Source organism: Carassius auratus, chromosome 27 (assembly GCF_003368295.1).
Source record: "Carassius auratus strain Wakin chromosome 27, ASM336829v1, whole genome shotgun sequence".
NCBI lineage: Eukaryota > Metazoa > Chordata > Actinopteri > Cypriniformes > Cyprinidae > Carassius > Carassius auratus.
In genome coordinates, this window is record NC_039269.1 from 19,779,832 (window position 1) to 19,804,547 (window position 24,716).

At 36.1% G+C, this 24,716-nt stretch overlaps 2 protein-coding genes and 1 long non-coding RNA gene across 3 annotated transcripts; 2 read left to right on the top strand and 1 right to left on the bottom strand.

The window, feature by feature from the left end:
• Window positions 1–820: 820 nt before the first annotated feature.
• Window positions 821–5,569, top strand: LOC113045779 (uncharacterized). Its single transcript, XR_003276034.1, has 4 exons — window positions 821–1,083; window positions 1,393–1,430; window positions 2,787–2,908; window positions 5,353–5,569. It is a non-coding gene; the product is annotated as an uncharacterized LOC113045779 (long non-coding RNA).
• A 1,032-nt stretch (window positions 5,570–6,601) lies between these two features.
• On the bottom strand, window positions 6,602–20,736 carry LOC113046459 (serine/threonine-protein kinase ATR). The gene is given in 26 exon segments (XM_074559823.1): window positions 6,602–6,630; window positions 6,973–7,042; window positions 7,175–7,317; window positions 7,320–7,371; window positions 7,533–7,667; window positions 7,761–7,895; window positions 13,293–13,370; window positions 13,373–13,408; window positions 13,552–13,761; window positions 13,821–13,874; window positions 13,876–13,947; window positions 14,050–14,123; window positions 14,126–14,139; window positions 14,604–14,654; window positions 14,656–14,724; window positions 14,726–14,734; window positions 15,010–15,139; window positions 15,902–15,998; window positions 16,162–16,347; window positions 17,136–17,264; window positions 17,333–17,517; window positions 19,030–19,142; window positions 19,144–19,390; window positions 19,393–19,698; window positions 19,786–19,927; window positions 20,731–20,736. Coding segments are annotated over 26 exon segments (2,772 nt in total).
• Window positions 20,737–21,212: 476 nt separating this feature from the next.
• Window positions 21,213–24,345, top strand: zgc:110269 (probable flap endonuclease 1 homolog). Its single transcript, XM_026206431.1, has 11 exons — window positions 21,213–21,369; window positions 21,737–21,812; window positions 21,921–22,023; window positions 22,121–22,175; window positions 22,274–22,335; window positions 22,439–22,575; window positions 22,794–22,854; window positions 23,089–23,220; window positions 23,523–23,668; window positions 23,825–23,966; window positions 24,047–24,345. The coding sequence occupies exons 1-11, from the start codon at window positions 21,288–21,290 to the stop codon at window positions 24,101–24,103; spliced, it is 1,053 nt and encodes a 350-aa protein (XP_026062216.1). The 5' UTR covers window positions 21,213–21,287; the 3' UTR covers window positions 24,104–24,345.
• Window positions 24,346–24,716: the final 371 nt, after the last annotated feature.

The following is a 24,716-nucleotide window of genomic DNA, read 5'->3' on the forward strand; positions in this document are numbered from 1 at the left end:
AAGAGGCACTTAACGTCCTCAAAGCAAGTGTATTATAATTTCTAACCATAATACCTTATGTTTATTCATAATCAAGCCAGTTTAGCTGAATATAAACGCATACATGATGGACGTCATAGGTAAGTATCTTCATTCAGGCTGAAGTTACTAAGTACCTTCTTCATTTATTGAGGCTCTCTCCAGATTCATTGACTTGTGTCTTAGAGGAACCCTTGACAAGTTTATGACCACTCTACCAAAGGATCATGCAGGAATGTTTTCAAAACACTGGTGAAAAGGAATAAAAAGACATCATGAAATTTGAATTATTATACAAATACTGTATGAAATGTAGAACTCATTACACAAATCAAACACAATTTAGTTTGAGAGATTTTTCAGTATTCATGCATTTTTACTAGTGTGCATGCATTTTTATTAAGTGAAATAACTGAACATAGGAGCCTGAGAAAAATGCTCATTTTAGAAGAAAATTTCAGCACTTACAGACTTTTGCATCTGAACTCTTCACTTATTTCATTAACATTAAATTTGATCAAAAGTGAAAGTAAAGAAGGTTACAAAGGTTTCCATTTCATATAAAGGCTGTTATTTTTAACCTTCCATTTATCAATTTTTCTTTCAGAAACATAACGAATATTAAAAATGATTTAACACTGATAATAATAGATGTTCCTTGAGCACCAAATTAGCATATCAGAATGAATTTTGATGGATCATGTGACACTGAAGACTGTCGTCAGGAGAATGTTACATTTTAAAATATTTTAAAACAGTAATAGTTATTTTTAAATATAATATTTCAGCATATTACACACTGTAAAATTTTTCCAGGATTTCACAAGATATAACTGTAATATTTCACAGTTAATTACATTATTACCACTTCACAGGCTTTAACTGTGATAATTCACAATATAATACCGTATTTAGACTTTTACTGTGAAAATAATGCAGGCGCGGGGCTTTTACAAGAAACTACTGTGAATGCCGTCTTTTTTGAGTGGCAACTGCGGCAGCGTCATCAGAGCGTCATCAGAGCTCTCTGATCTACGTGGTCTCATTCGGTGGATTCAGACAGCGGTAAGTGTTTAAATGTCAAACTTTATCAATTTGATGTTTTTTATATGATAGTGCATGTAATTTAAAAGTATGAACCAAATTAGCGTTAGTTGTAGGTTCTGTTGTCATGTTTTTGTAACTTAGCTGGAGCAGACTCGCATGGACGTTTAAGCGCGCAAATTTGAATGAAAAGACGTTGGTTGTAGTGTTAATTATACCGTATTAAGTTAACTGTGAGATGTCTGATTAGATACACCGTCGAACATTTAACTTTAGCTTTACTTAAAGCTTATCTTAGTTACTCTAACAGCGTTCTCTCTTTTACCACAGCATTTTCTACATTGACCGACGATAAATAAAGTTATAAGGTAAGATGTGGCCTTAATGTGGGTATTATGACAGTTATTATCAACTAGATAAATTATGGTGTTTGTGGATTTGGGCAAAGGTGGATTAAATTCATCTGCTGTGTGTGTGAAACGGAGCAACCGTTGTCTTTCTCCTCAACAGAAAAATGAATGGGGGGCTTCATCCAACTGAGTTCACGCAGCATTTTCAACCGCCATTTTTATTCGGATAATTTTCAAAATATTACTGTTATTGTGTCATGAAATGTAGTTTTAAAAGTATTTCAGGCGAGAATGTAGTTGTTTTAAACTCAAATATGCGGTTTATTTATAATGACAGCGTCTATTTAAAAAATGTGTTTCGCCGATCTCGGAGATGAGCTCCATGCGATCAGCGGGAGCTCCGTCATCATGTATCCGCCGAGAGTAGCCTTACCTCGGCTAGATCTTCTGACATTTGCCGCTGGCTCTGATGTGTCTTTAGTGGTTCAAGATAAAATATAATTCGTTTGGGGTAAAATGAAACGTTTCTTATCTTTGGCCTATATTCAATTTATCTATTAATATGTTTTATATATATATATATATATATATATATATATATATATATATATATATATATATATATAGGTCATTTTTATTCCTGTCTCTATAGAAATATGAACTTTTGTCATATAGCTCCGGTTGACTGCTCACTGACAACATCTGTCGTTCCTCCTTGTTGAATGAGTGGAGAAGGGTAACGTTATTCCTGCATAACCGGAGGCTGCATGAACATACTGATGAATGAGTGACTCCTAGCAGGCTCCTGATTGGTTAACGCGGCGCGAATTGACGCCAAAGTTCAAATTTTTCAACTCGGGCGGCAGACGCGAATTCGCGTCAAACGCTAAATGCACAAAAAGCACCATTCGCGCTTAACGCGCGTTTCGCGCGAAGCCCTCTATTGTTTATCATGTTTATCACATCATCTGTGAACGGGTAATAATTCTAGGAGGAAGAATACAAGTAGAAACAGCCATAGGGAGATGGACAGGCAACAGGCTCTTACTCCATCCTCTGCAAACGGAACATGTAAATTATGTAAATTGTTGTGTGCGAATGCTTTGCCTAGGTAAATCACACACCTCTACTTTGGTGAAGGTCTATTCTTGACTGTGTTTGTGATGGAAATGTTTTTCAGTTCAGTTCCATGCATTTTTTTTTTCTGAATTAACAGTACTTACACCTGAATTACACCTTTGTTTAAACTGAGCTAACTTTAGTTTGACTCTGTACTGCAAAAGCAGTGACCCACTGAAGGTGGTGACTGGGAACTGACACCTTTTTCATCACACGAATTAAACTAACAGGTTTCTTCTGTCTTTTTGTTTGTAGGTGCTTCTTGGGCATCAACCCAGAGACGGGCACAAAATCTAAGAGGCAGAGAGGTCACATGAACCAGCAAGTCTGCACTCTTATCAGGAAGCTCATTGACTTCGAATGGATGTCAATCTAATGTAAGCTGTGTTCAAATTTAAGAACGGACTAATGAAACACAGTATCTGTGTTAAAGGAACATGCTGACTTTTTGTGACTTTATCTTATTCCCCGTATCCCCCAGAGTTAGATAAGTCTATACATACCCTTCTCATCTCCGTGCTTGCCGTAAGTCTGTCTGAGGCACCCACCGCTAGCCTAGCTTAGCACAAAGACTGGAGGTAAACGGCTCCAGCTAGCATACTGCTCCCAATAAGTGACAAAATAAGGCCAACATTTTCCTATTTACATGTTGTGATTTGTATAGTCACAGTGACTCTAACCATCTTCTAACCGTATACATACTGGGAACTATATTCTCAGAAGGCGAAGCACTGCTACTTGGGGAGTGATTTTCTCACAGCACCTGAGAAGCCCTGTGGTGAGGAGCAGAGAGTTTGCTCAGAATTGGAGTAAATCACTCCAAAGAAGTAGCAGTGCTTCGCCTTCTGAGAATATAGTTCCCAGTATGTATACAGTTAGAAGATGGTTGTGTCTCATATGACCTTGTTATTTGTACACACTGTGACTATACAAATCACAACATGTAAATAGGAAAATGTTGGCGTTATTTTGTCACTTATTGAGAGCAGTATGCTAGCTGGAGCTGTTTACCTCCAGTCTTTGTGCTAAGCTAGGCTAGCGGTGGGTGCATCAAACAGAGGCACTCAAGGAGATGAGAAGGGTATGTATGGACTTATCTAACTCTGGGGGATACGGTGAATAAGCTAAAGTCCCAAAAAGTCGGCGTGTTCCTTTAAGCTAGATGTAGTTATGCAGTAAGAAGTTTACTGAAGCTATTAAAGGGTTAGTTCACCCAAAATTTAAAAATCTGTCATTAATTACATCCCCTCACGATGTTCCAAACACAAGAATTTTGTTCTACACAAATTAAGAAAATTTTAAGCAATATGAGAGCTTTCTGATCCCACCTATAGACTACTATGTTATAACCATTTTCAAGTCCGAGAAAGGTAGTAAAACCATCGTTAAAATAGTCCATGTGACTACAGTGGTTCAACCTCAATGTTATGATGCGACTAGAGTACTTTTTGTGCCCAATGCAATCACATGCATGATCAAGAACACATCACGTGAACAGCATCGGATACTGGCACAGAAAGGAAAAATGTTGAATAAAGTCGGTATTCTATTTTGTTTTGTTTTGTTTCTGCGCAGTAAAAGTATTCTCGTCGCTTCGTAACATTAAGGTTTAACCACTGTATACATATGGACTATTTTAACAATCTTTCCGGGCCTTGAAAGTAAAATAATTGCTGTCCATGGAGGATACAGAAAGCTCTCGGATTTCTTAAAATATCTTAATTTGTGTTCCAAAGATTTTTGGGGTGAACTATCCCTTTAATGTGTTCTATAGTGTCTCCTGATTCAATGTAGAGTTTAGACAGACTGCAAAATAAATGTGTAAAATTAATTGTTTTTACGTTTATTTGATTTTAACATGCCTTGACGTCTAAAAAACGTCAAATTTACAGTACTTTACAATAGTTTTAAGTGTAAATTTACATTACTTGCTACTGTGTTGAATTACTATGCAATTTAGCAGGCAATTTTTGCTTAAAGGGTTAGTTCACCCAAAAATGAAAATTCTGTCAGTAATTACTCACCCTCATGTTGTTCCAACCCCGTAAGACCTTCTCTCATCTTCGGAACACAAATTAAAATATTTTTGATTAAATCTGAGAGCTGTCTCACTCCTCCATAGGCTTCTAAGGGATTGAAACTTGCTGGCCCAGAAAATGTATTAAAAACATCATTAATATAGTCCAAGTGACTACAGTGGCTCAATCTTACGTTTACCAAGCAACGAGAATACTTTTTGTGCGCAAAACCCCCCCAAAAATAATGACTTTATTCCACTATTCATTTCCTACAGAGAAGGAAATGAATTGTGGAATAAAGTTGTTTTTTGTTTTTTTTTTACGCACAAAGTATTCTCGTCGCTTTATAAACTTAAGATTGAGCTACTGGAGTCACTTGGACTATATTAAAGATGTCTTTAATACATTTTTCTGGGCCAGCAAGTTTCAAACCCTTAGAAGCCGATGGAGGAGTGATCCAGCTCTCAGATTTCATCAAAAATATCTTAATTTGTGCTCTGTAATTACTGACAGAATTTTCATTTTTGGGTGAACTAACCTTTTAACCTCAATCATGTTACTTTCAGTCCTTTTACTCACGTGAAAAATAATAGGACTGGGTAAAAGTAACAGGAGTGATTAGAGTCCTGGTTTGTTGATTTAATATTAATTGAGAGTACTATTCACATTTTTTTTAATAGTTGAAATTACTTAAATTGTAGACATTTTAGGATTAGTGTTACAATGCGAGCACCATACTTACAGGGAGTCAGTCCACCACAGAGTAACTTAAACTTTTTGTCTTTCTTATCTTTTGTATATAGTGGATAGAACCCACACTATGCAGGTGCCAGCTGCGAGGGAAGGAGAGAGACACCTGCGACCCTCTCTATTCCCACCTTTTTGTCTTTTCTTACATCTCTCTCCCTCACTCTCTCTTCTCTGTCTCCTTCTTTCTCTTTTGACACACATTCCTGTTACCCAGTGTCAATCCCTGTTGCCCAGTGTTTTATTCATGTAATTAAATAGTATTTTACTTCTAAAAAATAAAAGTTATGTCACTGTTTTTATCAGTTTTGTTTGGTCCATCATTTATGCTAAATCACAGTAATAGATAGACATTCACAGTTATGTACAGTAATTCTACAGCTGCTTACTGCTAAATTACAGTAATAGATAGACTAATTTCACAGTTAAATACATTAATTCTACATCTGCTTGCTGCTAAATTACAATAATAGACACTAATTTCACAGTTAAATACATGAATTCTACATCTGCTTACTGTTAAATTACAGTAATACATAGACACCAACTGTAATTTCACAGTTAAATACATTAATTCTACAGCAGCTTACCGCTAAATCACAGTAATGCGATGTCAGAATTACTGTGAAGTCACAGTATACAGCTGTCATTTCACAATAATTTACTGTAAAAATGTTACAGTAACTTACTGTGAAAGTCATGCAATTATTAACCTGCAATTTATTGTAAATTTACAGTCAAATAATTAACAGTGCAGTCTTGTATTTTTTATCAAACAAATGTAGCCATGGTGAGAATAAGAGAGTCATTTCAGAAAATATTTTCAACCCCAATCTTTTGAACTGTAGTGTAAGTTCAGAGATGTTCACCTCATGAGTGGCTCTTTCTGGTTCCTCTTAGGGAGTTAAACCAAAATGTTCTCTCCGTTGCGCTCACCAAGGCCAAGACTATAGCCCACCATAGACATGACCGCAATAGAATGACAGTAAGCAGACCTGCTGTTGTACCTGTGAAATGCCACATCTGTGCCATGTGCGAAGAGATTCAAGTAAGTGCTTTTCTAATGAATTACTCAAAACTCACTTTAATAGCTAATACCAAGAAACATCTAGCATCTTACTGTGCAAAGATACTATGAATATGAATAAAACTCTGAGAGCCTGTAATATACAGTATACCGAGAGGTGGGAACAGGAAATGTCTGTAGGAACCACTCATGAAAACTGGTGGGTGTCTGGCACACGGCACATCTTTATGCAGCTTCAGCTTCTCCTGAAAAGATGCTGTTCTGGGCAAAATCAGCTTTCACAGCTTTGTCCCACTGACATAGATCCCTGTTCAAAAAAAAGACACTAATTTCACAATAATAAAAAAAAGGGAATTGAAAACAGTCTGACAAAAAAACAACAACTAAATATTAAAACATCATGTTAAACACTCTCTGGAACTGATTCTGACTGGTTAATCGATATTTCATGCCTATATACAATACAATACCATTCAAATAAAAATTTATTAATGTAATATTTATATATTAATATTAAAGTATTAAGACAGAAATGTTGTGAAACACTATAATAATTTAAAATAAATGTTTTCTATTTGAATATGCTTTAAAATGTATTTTATTCTGTGTCACATGAACCTTCAGAAATCATTCTAAAATGCTGATTTGCTGCTCAATAAATCTTTAGGTTTGCACATCATGGTGTAGAACTTCCCATCAGACCCTGCAAGGATGTCAAGCTCTCTACCTTCATGAAAAGAAATTTATATTTATATTATATATATAAACGTATATGTTATATTTCACGAAATATCGTTAAAAATGAGAGTGATTCATTATGTGCTCAAAAACTGGAGTATAGTGGGCCTGACCGTGTCAACGAAGCCAACAAGGTAGACCGAGTGTCCTGGAAAGGCATCGTTTTTGGGATTGGCTCCTCCAGTGGAAGACAGGGTGGGTATAAGGACAGACTGCAGGGGGATGAGGATCTGACTGAAGGTGGGCTCTTCCACCACTTAAGCATTTTGAAGTGTACACTCATGCTGAGGGTGCTGCTGTTCCCGTCCACCTACACAATTAAACAGTCAGAGTAATTTTAGAACCAACTGATTTTAAAATTAATGCCTAAGGGGACAGTTGAGGAATACTAAAGATTCATAATAAATGCATAAAAGCTGTTTCCTTGGGAATCTAAAAATATTTTCTTGCTAGCGGTACAGTCTGTCCTACTGGTTTATTGCCAAGCTCCTCCAGCTTGTCAGTCAGTCTGTTGGCATCTCTCATAAATTTCCCAAATGACTTATTCAGACTGACAGCCTTCTTCAAGATCTCCTTGCATCTGTTCATTCGAGTTGGATAGGAGGACTAAAAAAAAAAGGAAAGAAGGGTATACATTACACAGTTTATTTCCATGAAAATACATTATTTATGGTTGTAGATCTGACTGAGATGTATGACCTTTGACACGGCTATCATTATCCACATAGCTTGTTGAGAGTAAGCAAAGAAAACTTTGGCCACAATCTCCATCAGCACAGCAAAGACATCGTTGCTGGAGTGGCAGATTCGGGAGATGGGGAGATGAGTAGATGGCTTGATAGTAAATTGATTTTAATCACTAGGCTACTTCACTACAAACTCAGTTCCATTAAAGGGTTAGTTCACCCTTAAAATGAAAATTAAGTAATTAATTACCTTCATGTCGTTCCCAACCAGTAAGACCTTCGTTCATCTTCAGAACACAAATTAAGATACTTTTGATGAAATCAGAGAGCTATCTGACCCTCCACAGACAGCAATGCAACTGAAATGTTCCCAGGTCCAGAAACGCAGTAAATATATCGGTAAAACAGTTCGAGTGACATCAGTGGCTCAACCTCAGTTTAGCGATGCTACGAGAATACATAAATTATTTTTTTTTATTTACCCAACCATTCTTCTTCCCCGAATTATGCCATTTTAGAGAGTATTACAAGGCCACACACGCTTTCCCCCAAAGTGAAAACAACTCATTACGGACATTAAATTCATGCATGCACTTTTTCCCTGAATGTAAACAACACTGATTACATCCAATACGTTCTTGGGTACTATCCAAAATGGGGGAAGATGTGACTCAGGGAGAAGTATGGTTGCGTAAATTATGTAATTTTTGTTTTCTTTGCGCAAAAAAATACGTTTTCTCATAGCATCGCAAAACTAAAGTTGAGCAACTGATGTCACATGAACTGTTTTACCAATATATTTACTGCATTTCAGGACGTTCAATGTTTTGTTCGTTATCTGGCTCGGCTCGGTGTTCATCTTCAGTTCTCTCTTCACAGCAGTTCAGTCAGTGTAATGTTTGAGTAAATGAATTACTCTGGGATATTGGTTTGTTTTAACTCAGAGGGTGAACTGAATAATTTGTTTGCAAACTGGATATCCAGACTGCAATGTCTAAATGTACTTTCGATGCTTTAAAAAATTCTAACTGACCCTCTGATGTCACATGGACTACTTTGATGATGTTTTTCTTACCTTTCTGGACATGGACAGTATACCGTACACACAGCTTCAATGGAGGGACTGAGAGCTCTCGGACTAAATCTAAAATATCTTAAACTGTGTTCCAAAGGTAAACGGAGGTCTCACGGGTTTGGAACAACATGAGGGTAAGTTATTAATTACATAGTTTTGCTATCTGGGTGAACTAACCCTTTAATGCTTCTTCAATCTGAAAAACATTTGTATATTTTTAGAAACGGCAAAAATCCTTTACCAGAGGCAAGATAATCCTCAGCTAGGTCCCACTTTGACAGATTCTATGCTGCCTCGAACCGGTACGCATTCAGATCGGATTTTCATCATGGTCTTTGTAAAGGAAATTACATCAGTTTAAAAACACAAATCCTGGAACTGCATGAAACCATGTCAGAAGGCTGTGTCTACATCAGTACACCTACCTGCTGGCCAGAACTCCATTGACCTGGGTTATTATTGTAGAGAGATGGCCAAGACCCAAAATAGAGTTAATAATACCATGATAATGGACAATCTGCATGCAAAGTTAAGCAAGTGAGAGGAAAAGTAGTAGTTACAATAATACTAAAAATGAGAAAATACATGAATGGTTAACCATGCAAAAGTCAGTGACAAAACACTCTCAAGTTTAACTCAATTTTACCGCCCTTAATCTAATAACTGGTTGTGCCACCCTTTGAATCAACAACCGCAATCAAGTGTTTACGATAACTGGCAAAGAGTCTTTCACATCGCTGTGGAAGAATTTTGGCCCTCTCTTCTTTGCAGAATTGTTTTAATTCAGCCACATTGGAAGGTTTTCAAGAATGAATGGACTGTTTAAGGTCATGCCACAGCAACTCAGTTGGATTTTAGCCTGTACTTTGACTTGGCCATTTTTCTCAGGAATTTTCTTGAGCCATTCACAGGTGGACTTGCTGGTGTGTTTGGGATCATTGTCCTGCTGCATAACCTAAGTGTGCTTGAGCTAGAGGTCACAAACTGATGGCCGGACATTCTTTCTCAGGATTATCTGATAGAGTTCAGAAATCATGGTTCCATCAATTATGGCAAGTCTTCCAGGTCCTGAAGCTCCAAAGCAGCCCCAGACCATCACACTACTACCATCATGTTTGACTATTTGTATGATGGTCTTTTTATGAAATGCTGTGTTGGTTTTACACCAGATGTAACGGGACACACACCTTCCATAGTTAAACTTTTGTCTCATCAGTCCACAGAATATTTGGCCAAAAGTCTTGGGGATAATCAAAATATTTTTTGCCTTGGAAATCTCCCACGGATGGCGTTTTTGCCCATTCTCTTTCTTATTGTTGCAGCATGATCAATTTTCTTAATCGAGGCAAGTGAGGCCTGCAGTTCTTTAGAGGTTCTTTTATGTCCTCCTGGATGAGTTTTTGTTGCACTCTTGGAGTAATTTTTGGTAGAGCAGCCACCCCTGGGGAGGTTCAACACTGTTCCAAGTTTTCTCCATTTTCTCCTTAGAAACGGCTTTAGAACCCTTTCCAGACTGATACATGTCAACTATTTTGTTTCTCAGCTGTTTTTGAATTTCTTTAGATCGCAGCATGATGTGTTGCTAGTGACTAGTGAAATATAACTAAGCTTTCTAAAATATTGTGCTTAATGAAAGTTTTTCTTTCATGTGCTGAATCAAAGTTTTTCTTTCATGATTTAACAGGAGGGGGCAAATAATTTTTCACATCGTGCCAGGCAGGTTTGGACAGCTTTTTTCCCTTAATAAATGAAATCATAATAAAAAAATAAATAAATAAAAAACATTTTTTATTGACTTGCATTATATTTGTGTAATATTAAAATTTGTTTGATGACCTGAATCTTTTAACTGTGACAAATATCCAAAACAACAACAACAACAAAAACACAGGAAGGCACCGTACATACATACAGAAAAAAAAAAGAAAATTTACTTGATAAAACAAATACATTGAATTAAAAATTAAGTTTATTCCTAAATGTAATTCTACATCCTAAATTGTTTGTAATATTTTTTCCTTTATTAATTATTTTCTGTATTTATTTTTTTTTTACTTTACACACCATCCAAACATCTTTGGGATACTGCAGATCAATGGGAGAATTCCCAGTTATTTTTATCGAGTTTTTTTTCATATTATGTTGAATTACAATTGTCCATAAATGTAAACAGCTGTATAAATAAACCTTTATTTATTTATTTGTTTGTTTGTATTTTTTACAGCTTTGGTCCTTCATAGACACTGTATAATTTAGCACAAATTTTCTTTCTTTCTTTCTTTCTTTCTTTCTTTCTTTCTTTCTTTCTTTCTTTCTTTATTTATTTATTTATTTATTTAATTATTTATTATTGTTGTTTTGTTTTTTTTAATGTGAAAAATTATATAGTGTTGAAATACACATGTCACTGGTGTTACTATGTTTATCACTGACCTGAATTTGGCAGGTATCCATACAAATAAGAGTGTGTGTGGTTCTCACCTGGTCTGGCTCAAGTTGGATAGCTGTGTGTCACATTGTATAACTTTTTATTTATTCATGGTGACACTGAAGACTAGAATAATGGTTGCTAAAAAATCAGCTTTACCATCACAGAAATAAATGACATATTAAAATATATTAAAATATAAAACAGCTATTTAAAATATTAATAATATTTCACAATGTTACTCTTTTTACCGTATTCTTGATCAAATAAATAGTGAGCATAAAAGCATATGAGTGAGCCTTCAAAAACATTACACACAAAAAAACTTAATGACCTTAATGACCAAATTTGCGGCTGTGTTCGTTTCAGTTATTTCATATCATTCTTCTGTCAATTTCTAACATAAAAGTAATTACTTTATGGAATATTTTCTCTTGTAATTTTGACTCAAGTCGATATTTACGTGTTACATGTTACGTGTACTGCGTTTAAGATAACTTGTTACTTGTTATAGCACTTATAGGTCATTGCTCTTTTGTTGTTTTTGATTGCTTCCATTGTCGCTTTGGATAAAAGCATCTGCTAAATGACTAAATGTAAATGTAAATGTATTTCATGTTCATTTATTTATTTAGTCAGTAGCCATAACCAGTAACCATAAAACACATGCCAAATAAAAAAAAAAAAAAACTGAAAACATCTGTAGATTGTTAAGACCTGGAAGAATGAAAGATGGTCCTGAATGTTCTGCTTCTTCTCACGGATAAAATACTCAAAGTGCATGACAGCACATGTGTAGGCTCTGGAGCGGAAGGGTGCCTTAGCCGGCACATCCTGAGGAATGCTGAAAAGAAAGGCCAGAACACTTTGATACTCACTACTATCTGGGCCTATCAGGATGAAGAAAGAGCCAGAATTATTTCAGTTTCACTTGAGTTACACACGATACAGAGCTGAAAAGTAATAAATTGTTTTTATAGAAAAATAATAATTCACAGCATTATGAATTGAGTCACATCAGTGAAATATGACTAAATAAGCTTTGAAAATCTGGAATCTGAGGGTGCAAAAAAAAAAAACATATTGAGAAAATTACCTTTTAAGTTGTCCAAATGATCTCCTTAACAATGCATATTACTAATCAAAATGTAAGTTTTGATATATTTATGGTAGAAAAATGAAAAATATCTTCATGGAATATAATCTTTGCTTAATATTCTAATGATTTTTGGCTTAAAAGAAAAATCTATCATTTTGACCCATACAAAGTATTGTTGGCTATTGCTACTGCTACAAACATACCCATGTATGACTGGTTTTGTGGTCGCAAATAATAATATTTAAAGGGAATTGGTAAAGTAAAACTCAATAAAGAACAAAACACATATTGCCTATTATCATTCCCAATAATGTCAAAACATGAATAAATAATAACCATCAGCTTTTAAGGCAAGAAAACAGGACTGAATGAAATCTAGTGTAATCTTGTAATTGACCTGTGGCTGCGGCTGCGGCTGCACTCTGGCATGTTTGCCTGTCCTCTTGTTGGTACTCAGAGTCTCAGACTCTGCAGCTTGTGGCGGGACCACTGAGTGAGGTGGTCCAGCACAGAGAAGACGGTTTGTGTGCTGAGCTGACTCAGACTGGAGTCATTCTAATGCAGTCCCATTAACCTTTCTTTAGGACTGCCATCATCTCTTCATTCACCCACAGGACCCAAACAGAAACACTATTTTAAGCATTTTACTCTCTTTTACTATTTCACTGTGAAAAACTGCATGAAGAGTTATGGGTCCTTTCCACAGAGCTTGAATGTGTACCTCTTGCTGCTCCTCCTGAGTGCATCCAATCAGCACATAGAGCAAAATATGGGACAAAATGGTATAAAATTGAAACATCAACCATTTATCAGGGACAAATTTGTATATAGTTTAATTCTAAGTTGGTAAAAACCTGACTAAAAATCTACTTGCTAAACACTTTTAAAATTTCAATCCAAGACTAAAAGTGAGTTACAAAGGTCATTATCTTTATAGTGTGACCTGCATTGTGTAAGCTGCAGCATCTTGAGCTCTCACCTCATCTGCACAGGCTAGAAAGGCTCTGGTCAGCTCTGTCAGTATAGTTCATAGGCAAAGTTTAGATCATCGATCCCACTCTAAAAGCATAAAGACAGTCTATTTTTTATTTTTATGCATTTTCACTCAAAATGCATAAAATGCAAAGCTTCACACTTAAAACATGATCTTCATGATTCTGCTTGACACATGCAGGAACAAAACTGTCTGAGAAATGTCTTACCACAAATGTCGAGCCAGTTCCCTGAGTGTCAGCGGGTGACAAATCAAGTCGACTAGGATCAATGGCTCCCAACTCCCCCAGGCGTTCCCCACACAAAAGCCTGGTTTCAGGATTGACGTCCTGGCAGCCCAGGAGCAACACCGTCACTAACTGAGAGATCACTGGCTCTACCATCTCACTGTCCAAGACATGCTCTAACAAACAAATATACTGTAGATCAACCTTTCAGCCCCTTGATGTGTTTTATTTTAAGCCTCCTTAAGTCTGACCTGGTTCTTGTATATCATCTCCTTCAGGCTGATGAGTGCATGGATGCGTACGTCCCAACATATTCTCATGCTGGATGGACCACATGGAGAGCTGCAGCACTGTATACATCAGTGCTCTTGAGGTTTGCTATTGTTAACCATAATTATTCAAATTATTTCATTTTGTTGATCTGACTTTTACATAATTCTTTTGTACATTGATGAGAAGATTAGTTTGTTTAGGCTGTACCTTACGGTAATCTTGAAGGACCTTGCGAATGGTTTTCAGTTCTGGGTGGTCAGGGAGGAAGTAGATTTCATGAAGTCTTGCACTTCCTCCCTGAGAAAAGAAGATCATGAAAAAAAAAACATTTTACCAAGGAAAACAAAATGAAAATACATTACAAATTATATACAATATAATACAAATGATTAATCACAATTAATCGCATCCAAAATAAAAGTTTTTGTTTACATAATATATTTGTGTGTACTGTGTAGATTTATATAAATACACACACATTCAGTATATATTTTTTTAAATGCTTTTACATTTATATATTTATATAATTTATATTACAGATCAATATATTTAATATATAACCATAACATACAGTGTGTGTTTATATTAACATAGTAAATATACAAATTACACACATAATGTAAATTTGGATGTGATCAATAGCAATTAATCATTTGACAGCACTAATAAAAACATCTAAAAAAAAAATCATCAAAAACCTTTAGAGAAATTAAACTAAATCTAACGTAAGACATAAAAGAAAAAGGAGGAATGACACACACCTGTTCTCCACTATGAGGTAGTGCACTGCTGTCTCTTTAGGCTTGATGGATGAGAGGTAATAGAGCAATGATTACATGACTCAGAAGCGGACTCAGATAAGACGGGTCAAGACAGCACACGGTCCCACATCCTCTAAACCAACAAGATAGCAATTAAACCCATATCTTTGTAATTTTGTGGTTAAAGTGCAATTAGAATTTCACCCTCTGGCCTGACTTTATATTAGATACAGATGGTTCTTACTGAGCTTAAACGTTAAAAAATAAATGCAAATCTGGTGTCCTGCTGAGCTGCCTGCAGTTATTAAAGAACAGTCTGGATCTTATCAGTGGTGCTTCTGATCCTCTTCGTAATCTCTTTGCACAGCTGCTTCTGTGCATTCACACCACTCGGAGAGAAACACACCTGCAGCAGAGCTCTGGGAAGTCGTTCCTGTACCTCAGGCCAGTTCTGAGTGTGGTCATCATCTTCACTCGGACTGAGCTGATGTGCTTCGGACCCATTAGCTTCATCAGGGGCATTAAAATGTTCAGAGTGGGGAAAAAAAGGTCATACGTTAACTGACATAATGTCAATAGAACAATCTTGCTACTTCAAGTACAAAATTTTCTCAAGAGCTCCTACAGCTCTGGCCTCTTTGTACTATAACACACACTGATAAAGATTACATACTTAAAATCCTGAGTTTATGGTGATCTATACTTAATAAAAAAGCAATTTCTTAAATTTTCTTTGATAAAAGTATCCATATTACTTTTCTCTGAGAACAAAAACATTTGAATTTGTAAAGAATGTTTGCTTTAGGTCACAGGTATGACTAAAAATTTAATTTTCTAAAACTTTTTTGGTGCTTGACTTTTTTTTTTCTCTAATTTTTGATGCATAATAGCCTGCTGCTGGATTGATTGGGTCGATTAAAATCATTTCTTTTTTGTTTCATGTAAGAGAGAAAGTCATCGTGGATTTGGAACATGACAGAATGTAAATGATGAAAGAATTTTCATTTTTGGCTGAACTATCCCTTTGTCCTAACCAGCCATGACAAGCAATGAAGAACAGAACATATTTAATTGGTTCAAAATACAGCTGCATATAACAGCATATTGAACACTTAATATATTCTGACAGGTGGATTTGTCCTTTTCTGCAGTATTTTGCTTTCAGTGAGAACAGAAAAATAAACGATTACAGTATGCTGTGCCTAGAACGCGGTGTATTTATAATGCAGGAAAACAGATCATAGCTACTGAAAGCTAATGTTTCTCATTAAAACCAGACGAATTGTATTCAACACCTACCATTTTCTTTTTCTATCTCTCTCCAGCGCTAGAGCTAAATAGCTGCATGTTGAAGAAAGCCAGAACGCCAAGGAGCTTGGGCTGCAGATAATCTGTCTGCACACACATACAGTGCCATGACAGACGGCATTATTTCCAGAACAATGACTATAACAGAAAACAGACTCCAATGCTTTCAACTGTGCATGAATCAGTTTGTAAGAGACTTGCTAGATACTCAAGGGCCTTAATCAGATGATTATTATTAGAGCAGCTGTACCATGCGTCCTGGGGTGGTGATTTCTCTTGGGCCCTGGTAGGGGTCGTCACTATAGGCGAAAGAAGCTAAAATAGCAAGTCCATTAAAGACCTGCTGGTAGTGTTCGCCTAGATGCAAAAGCAGCTCATTATGAAGACCTTGGAAATCCTGTCCCAGCAGACTGCGCAATTCAATTTCTGTCTCATTCTGTGAAAAAAAAAAAAAGTCTTTCAGTCAAGAGTAAAATTGTAGACTCATGGTGATGACATTGAAGTCATGCAACTGTGTAGTTCATTTATAGCTAACTGGTTCATTGATGCAGGAAAAAGGAGGTGGGAACTGGCTCAAAATTAACATACACTTCAGAAACAAATGAAAAATAAACAAACAAAAAGAGCGGCAGCCGTCTCATGGCCGACCAAATGTAAAATGACCCAGGCCTGGTCCATTCTCCCTCTACTGTTGTCACTTATAGTCTTCAAGATTCATATAAGTTGTTTTCATTTGAACAAAACGTTATCATCAGGAACAAATTATATAACAATCACAAACCTTTGTTGTTCAAAGAGCTAAATGGGTTTTTGTCAAGGGAACCAGTGATGCTGAGTTGACCTGTAAACAGACAATACAAATCAAATGAACTTTCAAAATGAACTAATAGAATGATATTAAAAAACATCTACGGGCTGCTCTCGAGCTAAAATGCTGAAAAAGTATGCAGTCTCTCAAAAAATCCTCAGCATAATTGATGTTAAACATAATCTTTAACAAAATGAATATCCATTTTTCATAGTATGCATTACAATGTTGTGTTCCCTATATTTACTTTTGGTATAAAAATGTATTTTTTGCATTATTATTATTTATTTTTTAGGGTTATCAGTTGTAACTTTTTCAGTTTTGGCTTGAATTTTATGAATTTTATGAATATAAGTGCATCACAAAAAAATAACCAAGATGCATTTAAATAAAATGGTCCATTGAGGTATTTGTACCCAGGTATAAATCGGATCTTGTCCCTGCACGGTGTTCATACACAGGCTCGCTCTGGGGACCTTCATCTGGGTCTCATCCAGTCGGCTGTAACGGGCTGCCCACACCTCACTTCTGCTCTTCATATCCACCTGCTTAATTGTGGACAAGAGAGACTGAAGGAATGTCTTCAATCTGGAGAGTGGGGAAAGAGAATTGCATACATTGGCTGAGCTTATTCCCCACTCCTTAGCTGTGTTGGAAGAGAGAGCATTGGGCGTTTGGCTGGAACTTCCTCTTCATGCATGCTAGGATCAGCATGGTCAGAAACACCAGCATGCATATCCTGACCTGCAGCAATGGCTTCTGTCTTGATGGCTGCATACAGCTAGCCTTCCACGCTTGCTAGATCTCATACAACAGAAAATGTGTAACTTTCTGCAACCTATCAAAACTTTTTTATCAAATACTTGAGAGCAAATGTATGGCAAGACTGTCAGTAAATAACCATACGAAGGGTTAGTTCACCTAAAAATTATTTACTCACTTTCATAGCATTCCAAACCCATAATCCAAACCCTAAAGACTTTTCTTCATCTTCAAAACACAATTAAGGATTAATTTAAATGAATTGATTTCCCTTAATTGAAAGTCCAATTGACCAAAACTATGAAGAAGGTTAATAAAGAGATACCATATAGAAACCATATGAATCAAGTAGTTTTTTTGATTAACACATAACCATAGAGCTCATCAAATATGGTAAACAGAAGCTCAAGTTCCTTGCTTGATGCACAAGATCAAATTAGGTTTGTTTTCATGCTTCAAACAAGAATAGTTGGTTATCCCTGATTACTGTACTATTTGTTTTATTTATTTACCAAAGTATTATGGGTTTGACACAACATGAAGGTGAGTAATTGATAGAAACAGAATTTTCCTTTTTGGGTGAACCATCCCTTTAAAAGTCAGCCTTTTCCCCAATATATTGTATGACTTAACACTTTGAATATTAATTCAGAACACGGCAGCAATATTAATTTTTAATGAGCCAAAAAGAATACACGTCACACCTCTGTTTATCAATTTGCACTGGCTTCCAATAGCTGCTCGCATAAAATTCAAGGCATTAATGTTTGCCTACAAAACTACCACTGGCTCTGCACCCATTTACCTAAATTCATTACTTCAGACTTATGTGCCCTCTAGAAGCTTGCGTTCTGTAAGTGAACGTCGCTTGATTGTGCCATCCCAAAGAAGCACAAAGTCACTTTTACGGACTTTTAAATTAAATGTTCCCTCCTCAATCCGAGCAGCTGAGTCCTTAGCCATCTTCAAGAATCGGCTTAAAACACATCTCTTCCATCTTTATTTGACCCTCTAACTTTAACACTCACTATTCTAATTCTATTCTTTAAAAAATCTAACTAATCTTTTTGTATTCTATTTTCTTTTCATTTATTATGCAATTGTATATGTATGTGTGTGTTTGTGTAAAGACCTCTAACTAGCTTGCTCTATTCTTTTATTTTTTTTATTCTATCTGTTTTCTTTTTATTCATTATATAAAATCCCATGCTACTTGTACTGTATTAACCTAACTGAGACTTGTTATAGCACTTATATATCATTGCTCTTTTTGTTGTTTTTGATTGCTTCCACTGTCTTCATCTGTAAGTCGCTTTGGATAAAAGCGTCTGCTAAATGAATAAATGTAAATTAATATAGCACAAAGATATCTGAACCAATTTTAGGATTTTATTGTTATTTTTTTTTTTTTTTAGCTCTGAAAAGTATTTTCATTGTATGGTAAAGAACAGACTGGACCTATTACTAGACATAAAAGAATAGGGAAAACATAAGTTTTGTTTTGTCTTCAATTATAATTGTCTTTTTTTAATAAACTTCTCCTTTAACCCTTTACGTCCTGCTGGTCCTGGGATCCAATGGTCTTAATCGGAGCTTTGCAAGTGGCTGCGACTCTCTCCTTCCGGATCTGCACTCAACACTCGTATCCGAGGGGAACAAACTCTCTCAAACCTGCCATGAGTGCTTTCCTTGGCATAGAAAACTGAGAATTCCTTGCCAAAGACACTGAGCTCTGACTCCTCAAAAGTAGGCAAGGAGTCCATGAGATGCAAATAAACAGAGAAAAATGACTGTGAATGGTCTTCAGGGAAACATCCCAGAGTCACAATGCGAGTTAAAAGCACCATGGATGCTGCCTTGAGTCTTGGGTTCCCAGGAGACATGATAAGGCAAGTAGGGTCCCATATTGTTCTCATGGGAAGAAAAGCAGCACTGTTAATGAAGTCACTAACAACACCTGAGCTGTTGAATCTCCAGACCTGATGGAGAAGCGTTCCACTGGCCACTGTGGTGATGGTCTGACCATGAGATTCATATGCACTAGATCTTGCATTAAACAAATTAGCTCTGTGGAAAAAAGGCCAAATAAGACTGATCCCTTGGCTCTGAAAAGATGAAGCAAGGAACAGATGACTGACAAAATCTTCACGTGAAGATCTTCACAGTCTGGGCAAGCAGCAATTCACAAGAGGCAGTTGAAGGTCCATTTACTTAAATCTGTGAAAGGAGAATAGAGGCAAATTATCCAAGCTGGATGTATTTGAGCAGAACTTTGGTATGGTAATGTAAACTAGATGAATTTACCAGAGCAGCTGTTCCCTGAGTTTTTTAAATGATCTGAAAGACACGCTGGGTTTATGAACATTAATGAAGAAGATTTAATAATGTGCTGCACAAAATTCAGCAGCATCTCACATGCTGGCTCGGAGCTGGTGTTCTTACATAACTAGTACATAACTAGTAAAACTAAACATGGACTAAAAGCAGTAAAATTACACTGGAAAGAAACACATTTACAGTACATGAGAAGGATGAAGAGAAATTTCCAATAGATTCAAATGTGTTTGTTTTAAAGGGACATGCCATAATTTCATAATCTACATGTAGTTAAAAACCATGAATACTTCCTTTCTTCTGTTGAATATAAAGGTATTTTGAAAAATGTCTCAGTGGTTTTTGTTCCTCCATACAATGGAAGTCAATGGTCCCCAAAACTTTTTCAAAACATATTAATTTGTATTATGCAGAACATCATACAATGATATGATAGAAAGTAAATAATGACATAATTTATATTTTGGGCTGAACTTTCGTTTTAATATCACATTGCACCCCATGACACACTACTATGAACTAAATATTTAAAAATTTAAACTATGCATCATGTACTTTGTTATCGTGTATTGTATTTGTTCAAGTGTGTAGCTGTTCAGATTAAAAAAAAACAAAAAAACATGTATGTCAAGAACCCAGAACTTTCATATCAAAGGAATGTCTTATATTTCATTTATGCAATATTCGTACATAATCTTTTCAAGATTCATAGATCATAATTCTTAAACCTTTGCTTTTACTGTACACACAGGAGATTGTTATTTTAATGTGAAGTCAACAAGCACCCAAGCATTATAATTATATAGCATGGTTGAAACTGCGTGGGGGTGAGTAAATAATGACAGAATGTTACATATTCTCCTGAACATACTTATATCCTCGACAAACTCCAAGATACAATCCATTGTGTCTAACCGACATCATCAACACACACTTATCTGACGAGGTTTCTGTACAGTCTGGTTGTACACAACCGTAGCACGGGAAAAGAAATTAAAGGCCTTGTGTGCGCTTTATTTTTTATGTTGAGGATTTAACAAGAGAACCTATCGTTATTAACAGCCATTGATGTTACCTGGCCAGTTCTTGCAATGTAGGAATCATTGCTGACATCTGCGTTTACTATATACAGAAAAAATATATATTTTTAGTCCGAATTGACCTAATAAAACATTTACACAAACGTTCAGACTCAAAGTCTGTCTGTCTGTCTGTCTGTCCTCTGTTTTTCACACGCGCATCACTTTCAAATGTATTTTTTTCACTGGAGCTTTGTCTACGACAAGCGAGTTGTGTCAGTCTGTTTGCAGTGGCGAAACGAGTTGGTGACGTGAGAGTCGCGGTGGCCTATCAGCGCTTTGTTACCGCGGCAACCACTCGAGAGCCGTAACACAACACGGAAACGAAACTGTGGGATGAATGAGAACAACAACAGTCGTACATGCGCCATTTAAAGTCGGTTTTAATTTAATATGGGGATTACAAAGTTAGCGAAACTAATTGATGATGACGCGTCAGCGTCTATACGCAAAAAAGAGATCGGCGATTATTCTGGTAAGATCAATATATCACTGTTAAAAATGTAAGAGAACAGCTAATTGTTAAAGTAATATAGTGCATCCAATAATATAAAAAAAGATCTCGAATCTACCCTTCAGAGTTAGATTGTTATTAATGCTTATCCAACATTACTCAGAAAGGCTTCTAACAATGACTTAGCTTTCTTTATGCTTTTTATATTCTAACGTTAACTGTTACTTGCTTTCTTTTTGTTATATAACGTTATATATATATATATGTGTGTGTGTGTGTGTGTGTGTGTGTGTGTGTGTGTGTGTGTGTGTGTGTCTGTGGACTTGTCATAACATATATATTATTATTTTATTTGAATAATTCTTATAGTAGTATATCTGTGATTCAGGAAAGATCATTGCACTGGATACATCTATTGTGGTGAATCAGTTTCGCTCGGCTCTCCCCAGTCATCTGCAGCTAAGGTCAGTTCACAGAGCTTGTTCAAATACATTAAAATCAGTGTCTTTTGTAAATATGATGAGTTGTTAGGTATAGTTGTGTTGTCTTATAATATGAATGTGATGTTGCAGCCCTCTCACTGGCTTGTTTTACCGCACTCTTACTTTCCTGGAGCATGGCATCAAGCCTGTCTTTGTACTTGATGGCAGACCACCTAATCAAAAGAGAGCCGTGGTGAGAATAATACAATTATTTAGTAATCATATACGTATACTAATTGTGTAATTGTTTTTGTATATAATTATATATCTTATCATTTGAATCCCTCTAGCTGGAGAAAAGAGCTGAAAGCACAGGCTGGAACAGCTTAAAGAGCTCCAACACAGGTGTGTGCAGTTGTATTGTAAATATGTGGTGAAAAAAAATCCATTATTTGTAGTGTGCTGGTGAATATGGCATTTATGTATACTGTTTTGTACTTTAGTGTCCAACTCTAAACAGGAATGCCTGCGTCTCCTGCAGCTCATGGGTGTGCCATGCATCAAGGTATTTTAATTTAGTTACATGTATACAAATGAATCCTCACTCATATTAATTTGAGAGGTTTTGGGTTGATTTATTTGGACTTTCTCATCACCGTGAATGTCAGGCTCCAGGTGAAGCAGAGGCGCTGTGTGCCCACCTGGTCAAAAGTGGCACAGTTAATGCTGTAGCTTCAGAGGATATGGACACGCTGGCGTTTGGAGGGACCTTTCTGCTCCGCCAGCTCAATGCAAAGAGAGACAGGTGAAAAAGTAGTCTGGAGATCTTGTCGGAGAACATTAGCAATTCAATTGTTTTAGTTTCCACATTAAAGTGCAAAACATGCTTTGGTTACTCTGAATGTTAAATACATACATAGAGATAAAGGATTTTTTTTAATTACTTTCAGTTTAATTGTCTATTGCAGCAATATTTGCACCAATAACTATCACTGTTATGTCCTTAAATAATTTCTTTCATAGTGAGGTCACAGAGTACTCCTTACCAAAGCTGTTGGAAGTTCTACAGCTCACATACGAAGAGGTATTTTCAGTGTTTACTTGCTTTCTTTTTACTAGACTGCTGACACTTGTTCTGTATTTTTGAAAACAACTCCCAGTGCCTGAATGTCAATAGCTGCTAAATCTGAAATGCCTTGATGAAGTTGGCATAAATTCTGAATGTAGTGGTTTTAAATTAATTTAGATTTTGAGTACCATTAGAGTTTTAATGATGCTTCTTGATTTGCTTAATCGTCTTCCTGTGTCTCTTTCGTAGTTTGTTGACCTGTGTATCTTGCTGGGCTGTGACTACTGCGATAAGATTGGGGGTCTTGGGCCGAGTCGAGCACTGAAGCTTATTAAACAACATCGTACAATAGAGGGTGTGATGGAACATGTCAACAGAAAGGTGCTTTTCAGAAGAAAAATATATATAAGCCAAAGAAATCAAACACTGCTAAAGTTGGCGGGTATTGTGTTCATCTTTTGTGATGTATATCAGAATATCCGAATTATCCTTTTTGATTTCATCATGGCTTTAGAAGTCTGTAGAAGGCAACATTCTGATAGATTTGACATCATTTGTTCACCCAAGTGCTTTTAAAACAGTATTTTCTTTCTTCTGTGGAACACAAAAATAAATGTTCAAAAGAATGTTCAGGTTGTTCATACATCAAAATAAATGGGAACTTTGGCTCTCAATTCTTCCAGACACACCCCATCCCCCTAAACTGGCAATACAAAGATGCCCGTAAGCTGTTTTTTGAAACTCCGAAAATCGATGACCCTGTCCTGGCCTGGAGTGAGCCTGATGAAGAGGGTCTGGTGCAGTTCCTGTGCAGAGAGAGGACTGTGAAGTACATATCTGTGTTCTAGTATTTACTAATATATTATATATATTAACATATTAATATATTAACTGACATTATTTAATATTATTCTTTTTTTTTTTCGTTATTGTGCATTTGTTGTGCACCTTTCTTTGGGTATGTGATCTTATTCACTGTTTTAAGTGAAGAAAGGGTGCGGGGACGCATGAAGAAGTTTCGTGAGTCTCTCTTAAAGAGAAGGAAGCAGAGGGAGGCGGATGAGAAAATGGGCCCAACTAGACAGTCACGTCTTGAAGAATTTTTCCCTGCGACACGGAAGAGAAAGGTCAGATATCAATAAAGAAGAATTGTTAATTGATTGCTTGCTTGAACATTGTTACAAACAATCTTATCTTCCGTATCTAGGCTGTGTCTGCAGCTGTGGAAGCATCCGGTGGGAGAAAGCGATCAAAAATTAAATAAGAAGAATCATGAATCTAAAAGTGTTGATCAAAGCATCATGTGGAAGAGTCAGATGTTGTAATGGCATGGATCTGTTTTAGATGCTTATTTTACTAAGTTTTTATTTAGCTCAAATGCAACATAATGTAAAACCAGTGCCAAGAAAAGATATATTTTTAATGTTTTTGTATCATGTAACCTACAAAAAAATGTCTGGGAGCCTGTATTAAATTACAGTAAACTTATTTTTATTTCTAAAAGTATACTGTGTTTCATCGTTGCAGTTGTAGTGTGGTTTGTGTTAAAACTAATAGTTCTCCCTAAGATGAAAATTAGCTGAACATTTCCTCACCCAAGGGCTATCCAAGATGTACAGGAATTTACAGTAGCACTACATCAGTTGCTCACCAGTGGATCCTCTGCAGTGAATGGGTGCCGTCAGAATGAGAGCTGATAAAAAAACATCACAATAATCTACAAGTAATCAATACCAGTTAATCAATCTTTTAATGATAAGCTAAATGTTTACACGTAACTAAGCCACCACTAAAGCATTTTAACTTTAAACCATTGCTTCCGGCCAAAATATGAGTCCATAATCGAGAAACAGTAACACTTATTAGATAGTAGTAAC